General features: G+C 40.4%; 1 protein-coding gene across 1 annotated transcript; it reads left to right on the forward strand.

Moving 5' to 3' along the window:
* Positions 1-4,161: 4,161 nt before the first annotated feature.
* On the forward strand, positions 4,162-12,419 carry ythdf3 (YTH N6-methyladenosine RNA binding protein F3). Its single transcript, XM_015955222.3, has 5 exons — positions 4,162-4,390; positions 4,763-4,787; positions 4,979-5,058; positions 6,427-8,085; positions 11,979-12,419. Exons 1-5 carry the CDS (start codon positions 4,367-4,369, stop codon positions 12,000-12,002), a joined length of 1,812 nt encoding a protein of 603 aa, XP_015810708.1. The 5' UTR covers positions 4,162-4,366; the 3' UTR covers positions 12,003-12,419.
* Positions 12,420-16,250: the final 3,831 nt, after the last annotated feature.

A 16,250-nucleotide genomic window follows, 5' to 3' on the forward strand; every position in this document is an offset into this window, starting at 1 on the left:
CCTAGAAAATGTACTTCCTATTTTTACTTGAATATTTCGCTCACTCAAAAAATCTTTAATCCAGTTATACATTCTTCCTCCTACTCCTAATTTTTTAAGTTTTATTAACAGTCCCTCTGTCCACACCATGTCATAGGCTTTTTCTACATCAAAAAAGACTACTACTAATCTCTCTTTATTAATTAATGCTTTTCTAATTTCTGTTTCTAAATGAACAATTGCATCCATCGTGCCTCTCCCTTTCCTAAACCCACTTTGATACTGTGATATCTTTTTATTTCTTTCTAAATAATCTGTTAATCTATCCACTACCATCCTTTCCATTATTTTACCTATATGAGATGTTAATGCAACGGGTCTATAACTATCTGGACTTGATTCTTTTCCTACTTTAATTATTGGTACAATAACTGCTTCTTTCCAATTTTTTGTTCCTGTTTCCCATATCATATTATAAATCTCCAATAATTTTAATTTCATTTGTTTCCCTAATTGTTTTAACATTATATAGCAAATTTGATCTTTTCCTGGACTAGTCACACCTGTTGTAGCTAATGCACGTTCCAACTCAAACAAAGAAAAAGGCATATCCATAGTACTGTTAAAATTATCTTCCCACCTCCTCCCCCTTGTATTTCATTTTTTTCTTCTATTCACTTCTCTCCTTTCTTTTCCTTCTTCTGACAAATTACCAGTACTGTGGAGTTTAACAAATGTTTTAACAAGTACTTCCACTTTTTCCTCATTAGTTACAGCTAACTCATCTCCTACTTTTAACACCGGATAACTCCATTCTTTCCTTATTACTTTCATTTTTCTTATCATTCCCCAAACATTACTTTTTGGCGTAGTTCTCCCTATTTTTTCACAAAAATTTCTCCAACTTTCTCTTTTTGATTTTTTAACAACTCTTCTCACCTTTGCTTGCAACTTTTTATATTTCAGTAAATTTTCCATATTATGTGTTTTCCTTAGTATTTTTAGGCTTTTATTTCTTGCTTTAATTGCTTTCTCACAGACTTCAGACCACCAAGGCACATTCTTCCTCTCCCTTGCGTTACCTTTAGTTTTTGGTATTGCTAACTCTGCAGCCTCAATTACCACACTTCTTAATACTTCTTCCATTTCCTCAACTTTATCTGATATCACTACTTTTGACCTCCATTTTTCACAATTATTCCTAAACTTACCCCATTTAGCCCTTTTAAAAATCCACCTCCCTTCCCTGCCTTCCACCATCATCCCTCTAGTCTCGAAAAGTTTCGTTAGAATTAAACAATGATCACTTCCCATTGTATCTTCTAGTACTTCCCATTCACTTATTCCTGCCAACTCACTAGATACTAAAGTTATGTCTAATGCTGACATTTTACCTGTATATACATCAAATCGAGTTCCTCTCCCATCAATAAGGCATACCAGATTCGCCTCCTCCATAATTTGTTCCATTATTTCCCCATTTAAACAGTTTTCCTAGCCCCCCACACAGTATTATGTGCATTATAATCACCGCGCACAATTAAGTGTCTGCCATTAATCCCAGCTCTTGACCTTATTCCCTCAATTTCTAATCTTTTGCATGGATTATAATAATTTATTATAATAACTTTCCCCTGATTAGTAAACACCTCCACTATTACAAATTCTTCTTCTTTTCCGATCTCTACAGTTCTAAAATGAACATTATTTTTAATAAATGTCACACACCCACCACCTACTCCCCCTGATCTATCACACCTCATTTCTACATACTGATGAATTTTAAAGTCAACCCCTACTTTTAGCCATGATTCTTGAATACATATAATATCAGGCTTGAATTCTGATTTATCAGTATAACTTTTAAGCTCCTGTCCATTAGCTATTAAACTCCATGCATTCCATTGTAAAACCCTCAACATTTATCACCCCACATTTCCCAAGTCCTGACTTGCTTGAGTACTTAGAGTACTTCGTACCTCCTCCCATGTGAGATCGCTGATATCTAGGTGGTTCGCTGCTGCTTTTACGATGATTTGAGTTTTTTCAGTTTTTGATTTGGTCTCCATTGTTGCATTTATCACTCCAGCTATGAATGTAACAAGTTTCTTTAGATCCACCAATATTTTCCCGTCCTCTTCTCCAACCCTCCTAATGGTAGATTCTTCCCTTATTCCTTCATTACTATCCTCAGTTCTTCGAGTTACCATTTTCACTGCTTCAGCATATGAGGTCTTGTTTTTAACTCTCACTTGCTGTATTTGCATTTCCTTTTTCATTATCTTGCATCCAGCATACGTCACACTGCTCTCCTCCACAACTACAACACTTTGGGTTCATCTTTCTTCCACAGTTTTCGTACTCATGATCCTCCCTGCATCTAGGACATCTCACTTTCCCTTTACAAACTGCTGCAGTATGTCCAAACCTCTGACATTGAAAGCATCTTAACGGTTTTGGTATGTATTCTCTCACCGAGTATGTATGCTATGTACCCTAGTGCCACTTTTGCAGGTAGATTTTCTCCCTCAAATTCCAATAGGATGCTCTCTGTCTCTCTTCTCACTCCAGCTTTGAATACTGTGAGTCGTTTTGCCTCTTTTATCATAGCACCTTTTATATTAGCTTTGATTTCTTCTGCTGACAATTCCAGCGGTATCCCCCAAATCACCCACTTTTTCTCCTCTCTCTCCCATTCCCACCTTACTAGCACTAATCACCTGACATTTTCCCACTTCCTTCATTTTGCAGGCTTTCTCACTCTGCTCTTTACTTTTACATAGTATTAGCAAGTTTCCATTCTCAATACTTTAGCAAGTTGTACTTGATTTTTCAATATTGTTGTCAACTTCACTGGATTCAAAGCCTGAACCCATTTCCCTCTCTAAATGTCAATATAACTTTAAATTCCTTCCTTTCTTCTGTACCACTGTCCTCATCGCCATGCACCACTCTCCTTTGCTTTCTACTTTCACTTCCTTCAACATGATATGCTCTCTTTTTCTTTACCTGTTCCTGTCCAAAACTCATTTCCATATCACTTCCACTTTCTACAAAATCACCCCACTCCAAATAAGTCACAGCACAGCCGTGCCTACCCGCCATTGTTGCTCTTCCAGCTTTCGCCATCTCTCCGTTCCATCAGTTTTCTTTTTATAGCATGGAATATATACATATTACGGAACATGATTAGAGCTTCTTAAAAGAAACATAATTCTCACTTCTCCGTATTCTGACTTTTTCTCAGAAGTCAAAACGTCAGAATGGGTTTTCTTCTTTTTCCAATGCCCCTAATCTTTTTTCTGTTATACATTTCAAAATCGCGCGCACGCATGTGTGTTTATATGAAAATTAATAAATACAAGTTTAAAACCATCTGAGAAGCGGCAAAAAATAAAAATAAATAAAAATAAAAAATAATTAAAAAAATATTTTGCATGGTTCCAAGTACAGCCTCATCATGCAACAAGAAGAAATGGAAGTGAGACAAAACATTTCCTGAGCATTCTATTTGCTGAAAACAATTAACGCTTAAACTGTTTACAGCTGATCAAAAGTTACAGAAAAAGACATGGAGCCCCCGCCGAAAAATTTAAATAACACAAATCAAAATTCCAAACATGAAGTTATAGTAATGAGCAGCCCCACCCTTCTTGTTGATCACTCCAAACATGTTACGGCATGCACGATGCCTTAAAAGAGCAGCAAACCAAATTTATTTAGCAAAAATATTTATTTTCGATCTAAGGTGCAAATCTTTATTTTTGGCACGGATGGAAACCCGTACTAACATCCATTTTCATTTTCTTCTTTTTTAACTTGTGGTTGTTGCATAATGTAAGATTGGAAGTAGTTGCTAAGCTAAATAGCTCTCCTCTAAGGTACTGTTTGCTGTCAGTAAGCATTGCGGCTAGGTAGCGTAGATATAAAAAACGTCTCACAATAAAAGATAAAACAAAAGTAGCTAAAAGTCGAGTGTGTGCCTTGCTGTCATGCGGTGTCAGCTTGTAATAACATGACTCAGAGCGTCACAGGCGGAAGGTCACGGAGCAGCAGGACGCAACGGAAGCAAGCGCGAGTAAAAAAAAAAACCTATCCGCCATTGTGGAATAAGGGATATTCCAGAGGCACTAGTCAGTTTCAGGTTGACTAATAAATATCATTTGTGGTAGGAACGGACGCGGTAATTGACGCTACACGAAGTCGCCGTCTGAAGCAACCAGGCAGAAGAGGCAGGTCGTCGTCAGGTCTGAGAACAGCAGGAAAACGCCGCCTCGTAACGTTTAAAGTGACCGGACGAGCCTGGGAAGCACCGGAGAGCAGAGGCAGACAGGCAGAAGGGGAAACGCCGTGGACGGTCACACAAGCAGCGGTCTGTTCCTGGAGGATGTCTGCGACCACAGTCGACCAGGTTCGTGTACCGAGAGTTGTTGCGGTGCTATGTGCTAGCTATGCGGGGAAATGAAACTTCAGCGACAACACTTTGATCGGGCTAGCCAGATCAAACAGGCTCCAAAGTCTTTGATTTGTGACGGCTGTTAGCTGAAACGTAGGCCGAGCCACACTGGCTGTAGCCAGATGCCAATGCGGCACCATTTACTGGATGCCAGAGTGTATGACATCCGGTCAGTAAGACGAAGCAACCTGTAAATGTTAAACATCCGGGCTGGGTTACAGCCCCCATGCATATATTCGGTCAGATCGCGTATTTACCCTGTTCTGTCAGTGTCTCCTGGCAAAATCTCATAACACTGTCATCTTTCTTTCCTGTCCGATGTTCCAGAGACCTAAAGGACAAGGAAATAAAGGTAAGCCCTTGATTTCTAAATGCTGCAGCAGCGTGGCTCTGCTCTGTTTTTGTTTGTAAACTGTAGCTTAAGCTGCAGCCTGGGACATTACAGCACACACCTATTCACATACCTACCTGTTAAATATTTGATAACAGCACAACATAAATGTGATCATTTATTCATGTGAAGTTTTGTTTTTCCACATTCAGTGCAAAACGGATCAATGCATCAAAAGGATGGTGGGAATGATGATGATTTTGAGCCTTACCTAAGCGGCCAGACAAATCAGGTATTGTACAAACCCCCCCCCCCCCCAAAAAAAAACCGCATGTTACTGTGATGATCTATTCTCAACGATTATAATATAAATAAATTGGGCTTTGTACTCAAATTATCTTCAATTTTTTTCATTTTTTCGAGACAACGTGTAGTTTTACAGTCAATATTTGGAAGTATCCATTAAAATTTTGTTGAAAATGAATTAAATGATGCCCAGTTGTTGAAAAATATCGGTGGCTTTGCAACATATAACCGTAAAAATCAGGTCTAAAATACAAGGTCTAAGTCTCTGGGCGAAACCATACTAGACCTTGTGTTTCCTTCTATGGGAGCTTGTGAGGACAGACAAAGTAAAATCATAAAGCATATGTTATCTTTAAAGGTGTGAATTACTCGTTTAATCAGTATATTTGCAATAGTAGGAATGAGTGCCTTGGGCACTAAAAAGCCCACAAACCTCAGCAGGTACAGGTTTGTGACATCACAGGAGAGCCAAACACCATGGGATTTAGAGTCTTATTTCCTGATATTTGGACATCTCGCCTTGGATAACAGCAACACGACTCTACCTCTGACTTGCAACGTGGATGTTTTATCTCCGCAAATAACACAAGCCTGGAGCAGCTTCGGCCATGAGGTGAAGTTGCTAATGCTAATGGTCAAACTAGCCAAGATGTTCACTGTTGATTACAGACGTTAAAACAACAGCCTATTTCGTTGTGAGTCAAGATCTTTGAGTCCATGAATGCTAATTCACAGCATGACATAGATATGTGAGGATTTTCAAATCCTAGAGTTTCACGTCTATTTTCACTCCGAAGCTGATGCAGTAGATGGGTGTAGGAGACTATTTATGTGTTTAGCCCGCGTGCAAAACTCAGAATGACAGATTATGATCAGAAATAAACATTTAAAAAATGTATGTTCATTCAACCACACCTTTAAAAAGGAGATGCTCTGATGCTTGTGTTTACATCTAAATACAAAGAATTGGTTGAGTTTACAGTGTTTTTCATTAACCACGCGCACACACACACCATGAGTGGCGCCAGGATTTTTTAGCTTCAGTTGCTGTACAATTGCTTGGTGAGTGTTTAGGGTTGTTGCTGTCCGTTGGCGCAGGTTGAAGCCATTGCATTGCCTAATCTTGCCATCGCTTAAGCAACTACTGCCTGGCGCCACCCAAGGCACACATCCATCCATCTGCTATTCTCATACCTATAGATCAAAATTAGCTTAAATAGTTATATATTCCAGGGGACAATAGTCATAGCATTACTGAGATAATTCTAGATTGATTTTTTGTATATTTTTGCATTCAATTGTTAAATTTGTTCTATTATTCTGTATAATACATGATTGTCTTCCTGTTCTGCAGAGTAACAGCTATCCACCAATGTCTGATCCCTACATGCCCAGCTACTATGCTCCATCCATTGGTTTTCCTTATTCTCTGGGAGAGGCTGCTTGGTCTACAGCAGGAGATCCACCTATGCCCTACCTTACTACCTATGGACAGATGAGCAATGGCGAGCCGCACTTTATCCCTGATGGTGTTTTCAGCCAGCCAGGTACCCTGGGAAACACTCCGCCCTTCCTCGGCCAACACGGCTTCAATTTTTTTCCGGGTAGTGCAGACTTTTCTACCTGGGGTAACAGCGTCTCTCAGGGTCAGTCATCGCAGAGCTCAGTCTACAGTAACAGCTATGGCTACGCTCCTAGCTCACTGGGTCGGGCAATCGCAGATGGACAAGCAGGTTTTAGAAACGACACTCAGCTCAGTAAGGTCCCTGTGCTGAATAGCATTGAGCAGAGTATGGCGGGACTAAAACTGGGTACAGAGATGGTGGCAGCAGTCACAAAAACTCTGGGTTCACCCTTAGGAGGCACAGCTGGGATGAGCAGTACTGTGACCAATAACCTCCCTCCGTCTGTTAACTCGTCTGTGCCCAAAAATGCTACCTGGGCAGCCATTGCCAAGAAGCCGGCCAAACCCCAGCCCAAGGTCAAACCCAAAGCCAACATGGGGATGGGGGGGCCCTCCGCCATTCCCCCACCCCCGATAAAGCACAATATGAACATTGGCACTTGGGACGATAAGGGCTCTTTAAACAAGCCACCGTTAGCTCAGACTATGATTCCCCCACAGCCTCTGGTTCAACAGGCTCTCTTAGCTCAGCCCCAACACCTTCTGCAGAACCCTTTACCCCCTCAGCCACCTCACCAGCCTCAGCATCAACACCAGCCTTTCCAACTCCAATCTCTCCATTCCCCTCAACACCCCCAGACTTTGCCCCCTGGCCCTCCACACCTACACCTTCCCTCTCAACCTGGCCTTCCACAGCCCCTTCATCAGCAGCAACCTCATCAGCCTGGCCCACCCCCAAATCGCTGGATTGCTCCCAGGAACCGAGGTGAGGCCTATGGCCTTGGTGGTGGAGTCCCACTGAGTGCTTCCCCTTGCTCTGGAGAGGTGCATCCTGTGCTGGAGAAACTCCGTGTCCTCAACAACTACAACCCCAAAGACTTTGATTGGAGCTTGAAAAATGGACGCGTGTTCATTATCAAGAGCTATTCAGAAGATGACATTCACCGTTCAATCAAGTACTCTATCTGGTGCAGTACAGAACATGGCAACAAGCGCCTGGATAGCGCTTATCGTTCATTGGGCAACAAGGGGCCCCTGTACCTTTTGTTTAGCGTCAACGGCAGTGGACACTTCTGTGGCGTGGCAGAGATGCGCTCACCGGTGGACTACAATGCCTATGCAGGCGTCTGGTCTCAGGACAAGTGGAAGGGCAAGTTTGAGGTGAAGTGGATTTTCGTCAAAGACGTGCCCAACAACCAGCTGCGTCACATCCGGCTGGAGAACAATGACAACAAGCCAGTGACCAACTCCAGGGACACACAGGAAGTGCCTCTGGAGAAGGCCAAACAAGTGCTTAAAGTTATCGCCACTTACAAGCATACCACCTCAATCTTTGATGACTTTTCACATTATGAAAAACGTCAGGAAGAGGAGGAGGCTCTCAGGAAGGTGAGATGAATTTGCTTAATAGGAGAAGTAACTAAAACGTTATTTGTACAAATGTAAAACTATAAAATCTCTTCAATTCAAAGTGAGAAAAGTTTTTTTTTCTAGCTTCCTGCTGCAAGCTGTTGTGGTAGCATAAACAGCTGATCTTATTCCACGCTCTCAGGTGGTATCATCTTGTAGCTGCATCAAATGTGCAGTAAATGGGAGTTCCTCGATGCCTGTCAGCAGATTGGTGGGCTACCATTTACTCATAAGCAGAATCAGGAAACCCTGAGTTGGCGTCAGCCTTTCTCTGCTGCTAAGGTTGCCATGAGTGGCCCAAGTGGCGTTCGATGACTATTGGGTTTCCCGAAATAGCCCACATTCCTGGCATTCCCGGCATTCCCGTTTCCAGACAAAGCCTCTGACCTGCCTTTGAACACCAAGCTTCTCCTCTCTCCACTGGCTCCTCATGCTTTATTAGCCTTTAACATCATAAGCTCCCAGCTTGCAAAACCAACTGAATAGTTAGCACGGCATAGTTAGCACTTCGCTAAGTTTACAAGAGAAGCTCAGTGAGTATTCTTGCCTTTTCACGTGTTTCTGGAAAACATAATAATGGGTTTATATAAGATAATATTTGCCTGGTTAATAAAAGCTCCTCAGGTAGCTTTCTGCTGCATTTTTTCCTATATATGCTAATTAGCTAATGTTAATTTCATCAATAAAATTCACATGACCCACTCTGTTTCATTTTTTTCTCCTACTCCCAAACTGCTGGCGCTCCACCGATGCTATATCGACTCCTAGCTGCCGACCTTGTTAATATGCACCGGCTTACTTCCTCATAAATATTTCAAGTCAATGTTTTCTGGCTTCTGGAAACAAACTGTCAGTTCCATCCTGCGTCGTGCAGGCGTTGAGCCATGCTTCTTTTGTATCCCTGACCTTCTACATGACAGGATCAGCCGGGCTGAGGCCTCACCCTTCCTCACCTGACAAGGGTAATTGTTGTCTATTGTTTGGCCTGTCCTACCGGAGCTTTGAGAGGCATCAGACCAGTAGAGTTACCTTCACAATAACACCTGCGATTGGATAACTTAAGCGTCTAAATCTCACTGCAGAATACCATGAACTTATAAGATTTACTGTAAATAGGTTAGGGTTATTGTTATATCCCAGTTTTTAGGAAAGTGTTTTTTTTTATGTTATTCTTTAAACTTAAAGAATACAATTGATTTTAACCACATGCTTCGTATAGACCAAATGTCCTGAGAGTTTCACCCCTTGTAGGGATAGATGGATCAGGTTACTATAAGTGACTTTCCCAGGGAATTGACATGAACCCCCTCAAAGAGGACACTGTGTCAACCGAGCCAGCCAAAAAGCCCATTCAGCAAGTGTTCATGGCATTAGTTTATTTTAACTAACTTGCTGTATTTTCTTTTCTTTTAACAGGCCAGTCAGTACTCAGCGTTGTAGAAGTGTTTGGATTGCTAATGCTTTCCTTTGTCATCTTTGTATCTCTAAGTGAGACAACCACCAGCTGAAGGCAGTGGCTGCAGCTTCATGCCAGAGTAAACATGGCTGATTATTTGGTTTGTGCATTCCTCAGGACCTTTAAACTCATTTTCTCTGTTTGCTTCTTTCTAAAGTCACAGCTAGCAGTTTTGCTCATTTTACACAGAAATTGCTGTCTATTGATAAGTCTTTCCACTTCCTCCATTAGAACAGAACATAAATATATCCTCTCATAACACAGGATATGACGTGAATGGTTCACGAGAATGGTTCATTTGCCTTTTGGTAATTTTTTCAGTAAATTATTAACACTTTATCTCTGTAGGATTGTTTGTGCTGTGCTTTTGTGAAAAGTGTACAGAACATCATGTGACCGTTTGCCATTAGGATCTTGATGGTTGTTAATGAAAGAAGGGAAGAGCTAACGCTATCTGGAGAGGTGTGTGAAGATGAGACTTGAAGAAAATGTCAACCACACCATTAAAGATCAGCGTCACAATTCATTGATCCTTTTTATTGCAAATCAGCTCAAGGCAAGAAAACTGGGATTGGCCTTTTTCAGTATGTAATCAAGATTCTTTAAAAAGAAAAAAACAGAATATTTTGGTTGGGAAGCTTTTGGTTGCCTAAAATGACCGAAACCTTCATTAATGTTCAGTTTTGTATTTATAAAATACGTTCTAGAGACATTAAAGCTGTTATAACAAATCTGCAAGCGTGGTCACAGAACACTCACCACCTCCCCTCGGTGTTTTCCCTGAGATGCTTCTGCCAGAACTGGAAACTTGAGATGCCGGAGGAAATGAAATAGTGCTAAACACATACCCTGCAAACTTGTCCCTTTTTGGGAGAAAATCGCAGTTTTTAAAGCCAAACTGGCATTCACGTGAATCGTGTAAATCAGAAGATTTTAGTTTTTTGGTAGGGTTTTCTGTCGGGTTTCAGTGATGGGTTTCAGTCACTCTTAAGGAAATCCATCAGAGAAAGGAGAGGGGACTCCACTTATACTAGAACAAAAATTGGACCCAAAGCCAACCCTAACCCACTGCAGAAGCATTGGACTGAGTCTGGAGTAAAAACATCCAGAGCCACCGTGTACAGGCGTGTGCAGGAAATGGGCTACAGGTGCCGCATTCCCCAGGTCAAGCCACTTCTGAACCAGAAACAGCGGCAGAAGCGCCTGACCTGGGCTACAGAGAAGCAGCATTGGACTGTTGCTCAGTGGTCTAAAGTACTTTTTTCGGACGAAAGCAAATGTTGCATGTCATTCGGAAATCAAGGTGCCAGAGTCTGGAGGAAGACTGGGCAGAGGGAAATGCCAAAATGCCTGAAGTCCAGTGTCAAGTACCCACAGTCAGTGATGGTCTGGGGTGCCATGTCAGCTGCTGGTGTTGGTCCACTGTGTTTTATCAAGGGCAGGGTCAATGCAGCTAGCTATCAGGAGATTTTGGAACACTTCATGCTTCCATCTGCTGAAAAGCTTTATGGGGATGAAGATTTCATTTTTCAGCACGACCTGGCACCTGCTCACAGTGACAAAACCACTGGTAAATGGTTTACTGACCATGGTAGTACTGTGCTCAATTGGCCTGCCAACTCTCCTGACCTGAACCCCAGAGAGAATCTGTGGGATATTGTGAAGAGAAAGTTGAGAGACGCAAGTCCCAACACTCTGGATGAGCTTAAGGCCGCTATCGAAGCATCCTGGGCCTCCATAACACCTCAGCAGTGCCACAGGTTGATTGCCTCCATGCCACGCTACATTGAAGCAGTCATTTCTGCAAAAGGATTCCCAACAAAGTATTGAGTACATAACTGAACATAATTATTTGAAGGTTGACTTTTTATGTATTAAAAACACTTTTCTTTTATTGGTCGGATGAAATATGCTAATTTGAGATAGGAATTTTGGGTTTTCATGAGCTGTATGCCAAAGTCATCAATATTAGAAACAATAAAAGGCTTGAACTACTTCAGTTGTGTGTAATGAATCTAATATATATGAAAGTCTAATGTTTATCAGTACATTACAGACAATAATGAACTTTATCACAATATGCTACTTTTTTGAGAAGGACCTGTATATTAACTAACCAGCTAAACTCAGTGTTGACTGCATTTTTAAAAATGTCTCATCTCAGACGAGGTTGTCTTTTATACACGAAAGCTTCAAAAGGATCCCATTTTAGCAGGTTTTTGTAATTGGCTGCATGAATGAACATTTATAGGAGTGCATTTGTACTTGTTTGCTGTTCTGAATGTATTTCCCTTTAATATGATTTTATCTACCAAACAGATTTGTCTTGATGAATTTCTACAAGGTTGCGTTGGTATTTTGTTTGTGTCTGGCTCTTTTCACTGAGTTCCTCTTTTTGTTTCCCCTATCCTATTAGGAGCGCAGTAGAAATAAACAGTAGCCTTCAAGCAAGCTCCCAGCTCAAACTGCAACACTTTCGATGAAGGACCTTAAATCAGATTAGCCAAACCACACGAAGGAGAGGCTTTCACAGTCTTCTGAAGACGACGTGTCTGAACACTCGACAATAGGTGGACTCATCCGTATTTGTTTGGTGCATCAAATTCCCGTTTTCCCGTCTCATGAGAAAAACCTCAAAATCCTATAAAGCACTTTCAGTCTCCTTAAAAAGCTTCTTCCAGTCCCCTTACTCGTTTATGATTTTTGTGAGCAACTAACTGATTAACCAGAGTCGTCGGATAATTTTACTAAGCTCATGTGTTTGTTTATTTCTTGTTCCAAATGCCTCAGAATATGGAGTATTGGTGAGCTTCACCTGGCCCTAAAATGAATTAAAAGATGTTGAAATGATTTTTAATTCAACCTGTTTTTGTCTTATGTGTTCAGAGTTTGAATGACTGACAGGCGGTAAAGAATTGGGAGGCAGCCACAATCATGCCAATCACAGGATTTTATCCAATGCTATCTCTTTCTTTCTGTTTTCGTGAATGAAACGATTATTTGGCAAGCTGGTGATGATCAGCTTGTGAGCATCTTTTTCTTTTTCCTCCTGATTTCTCTTGTGATTCTGTCATTCTGAAGTGCATTTGTCTGAGGAGAAACCTGTTGCTTTGGTAGAGTTGGTCTCCATTGGCCCTGTTGGTGGCTGTCTTGGCTCTGATGTTGATGCAAAAATCAACCTCAGGCTCAATCAGACCGTCTATCAGCCTTCTTTTTTGGGGAGAACTTCCAACTAATCGAGATTCTCTTTTTAAAAAGTTAGCATGACAACGGAAACAGTTTTCTCCTCTTGGTAACTCACTAGCTGAATAAAAAGTACTCATGTCTAACGCAAACATCGCCTTTGTGGTTTATTTATTTTTATTTTTTTGCATAATTTCTCAAGGCAGACTTTGAACTTTACATTACGTGTGTTATTTATCAGATCAGATTAGAAAAACTCTGCAGCATAAGTAGGTTTTAATTTGCATAAGTGCCTCTTAACAGATAGCAGGACGTCCCTTTCCAAGTAGTTTAGGCTTATTGCAGACGAAGACGTAAAGTGCTCCATGCACAGAATTCACTGTTATGTAATATAAGTTAAGATATTAAACTGATAAAAAGAATTGGACACACCTTAGATATTTGATAAGAAGCTGCCTGCCTATTGTGTTTTAGTGAAAATAAATTTTTGGTATAAAGTTATAACAAGTGTCAGAGCTCATAATGCCACCACAATGGGGCAATAAAGGTAAATAGTAGAGGCCGGCCGACATATTCAATTTTTCTATTATTTTTAAAAGCCGGTAAAAAAAAAATAATATATATATATATATATATATATATATATATATATATATATATATATATATATATATATATATATATATATACACACACACACACACACACATATCAGGCACCCGTGTGGCCAACTGCCACCACTACTGCACTGAATGAACCACAACACCTTATATATTTTTTAATGTTTTGAGTTTGTTTTATATTTGAAGTTCAGTAATATTAAGAGATTTATTTACAAATTAAAATCGCACACAGTGAGTGTTCAAATGTCTTTCACAATCTATGTGCTGCTAAAACGTGTATAGATATCAGCCATTGGCAACAAAATTCTTTAAAAATCAGCATCGGCCTTAAAAAAACCATATTGGTTGGCCTCTAGTAAACAGCTGCATGTAGACAGCAGTCAATAAACAGAAAGGAGAATTATGCTGCATTATTACAAGTATTTTACTGATTTAGTTACTCGATACGGTCATTTTGGCCTGATTTCCGAAGTCACTCCTACATGTTTCAAATGTAAACAGTTTTTTAACTTGACAAAACTTCAAAGAAAATAATTTGATTCTTTGATGTAAAATTTTTTTATTGTATTTTTTAAATATTTTTTGTCGTACAAATGTTCTATGACCAGAAAGGAATAATTAGATAAAAATATAGCTCAAATATTGTAAGTATTATTAAGATCTGGCAGTGTGGCTGCAGCATGTATTCACAACTCAGGTGACCAGGCTCTGTTTTTTGTACATCTTTAACTTTATTATGCTGATTACGGTCAAAATAAAACTCAAAAGCTCCCGATGAAAGAAGAGAACACCAAAGTAAAAGCATATTAATATGCACAATCTGGGCGAAGCAGGCACAAAACTCCCCATTATAAGTTTACTGTCGGTAAACATGTCTGGATGAATATTACCACATGATTTTTTATCTGTAAAATACGGTTTACTCGACTTGGACCAGATTTTAAAGGCTGCTTTTTACACCCAGCTCTTATCAGGGCCCTAAAACATAGAAACGATTCACCCTCATATTCACAAATACTGTGACTTAAACTCAAAATCAGAACAAAACCTACATGAAATGCAGAAATTATGTTGAATATGGATGTGCTTTAAGATGCCAGACATCATGTAATAGTTGAACTTTAAGGATAATTTCTAATGCCATGTGTCCACTAGAGTGTGCCATCATATCATGTTATTTTACATCCTCTGCTTTGCTGAACTATGCAGCCACTACTACAAAGCCTTTCCTATAAGCAGCAAAGCCTTCTTCTCAAGCTCTCCCCAAACTCCCACGGACACAATTATAGCAGGATGAGAAGCACTTGTTGTGCTTCCATGGCGTCTTGGAGCAATTAATACCAGCTCGCCAAGCTGTGCAGTGAGATGAAGAGAGAGAAGATGTAAGCGACGAGTGAGAGAAATGCTCCTTTTCTGTGTGCCAAGGAGGAAGAAAAGAGCTGTAATTATGACATTGGAGGCTTTGGATTAAGACATTTCTCCTTGTGTTCATTTGTGCATCTGTCACGTTTTTGCAGGCACCCTTTGAAAAGAACATAATCTTTCCTCTGTCTTTGAATAAGTGATCTGAACACAACACTACTGATCATGCTTACAGTGCCGTGAAAATGACAGATTTTAGTATGATGCTGAAATTAGGTTTTAAAGTTTAGAAATCAAAGTCACAGGTTAACGAGTCCAACAACGGCCAAAGCTGTTCCAAGAGGCTGCAGAGCCACCTGTCAAAATGTCTTTCTGAAGAAAGATTTCACTGAGTGAGGATGAGAGAAGAAGCATCTTGCTTAAAGAGTTGAAAAGCCTTTGAAGTTTCAGTCACAGTGAAGACTCATCAACACATGGCTCAGGGCAAGGTTAGGACAAGTCTCAGGGTTGGCATTTCCTCCATGTTTGGAAGGTTTACGCACTCTAGGCCTCGTCACTCACAAGTCCTCAGCCAACATCAGTGCCATGATGGCTATGATAACTGAAGTGCTGTTGGTGAGAGGAAAATTAAATCATTCTTTGCATGTTTGTTGCCTAAAGCCACAATTTGGTTCTTTTGAATGGAGTTCTGTAGTGAAGTTTTAAGCAATATCTTACCTGCTGTAGATAACTGTTTTATTAACTTCAGTTTGGAGGAAAAAGGTTTTATTCTGACTGAAGAGAAAAGCTAATATGGGACTAATGCTAAAGTGGATTTTGTTATTTTGACACAACATACGCCAGCTTTTCACCGGATGCATATGTGACTTGTGTAACGTCTGCAAAGTGCAAGATGCAAAAATATCTGATGTTATAGTCATTGGGTTTGTTTCCACTGAAATCACAGCAGCACGTCCCAGAAACGTAACGTTGTGGCGCTTTGCTAAATTCACAGTTTTCATTCATTTTTTACGTTCTATGCTTCCAGACCACTTCAAGCTAAGCAATTCAAATTGAACCAGACAGGAAATCAAACACAGGAGGAATGTAAATGATCCAGCAAATTTCAAAATAAAAGACACATGCAGATTTCTTCTATAAAAAATTAGGAGTGGGACTCCTTGAACAACGTTGTTACGTTCGTACACTGTTGGTTATCGATTTTCTTTTCTTTAGTTCTTCAGATCAATTTGCTATTTGGAATAATTACCTGCTCGTGGATATACACAAGATTTGCTCCTTCTTTGCTGTTTTGCCCGTGAGGATATAAGCTGCTGTTGCTTCAATTGTGGCTTCCCTGGGGAATAGTTAATAACCTGCTGACTTGTGTTCTTCCTGAGGAGTGTGCGAGACTGTTCTTCGGCGTGGGGTTCGTACCTCACCACAGTTGGCTGTTCCAGTGGGATCACGTCCTGTCGGTTGTCAAGATTCTTCATTACTTGGGTTTGTTTTACGACCAAGTGGTCTCTTGCAGGACCACA

The sequence above is a fragment of the Nothobranchius furzeri genome, chromosome 7 (assembly GCF_043380555.1).
Source record: "Nothobranchius furzeri strain GRZ-AD chromosome 7, NfurGRZ-RIMD1, whole genome shotgun sequence".
Taxonomy (NCBI): Eukaryota; Metazoa; Chordata; class Actinopteri; order Cyprinodontiformes; family Nothobranchiidae; genus Nothobranchius; species Nothobranchius furzeri.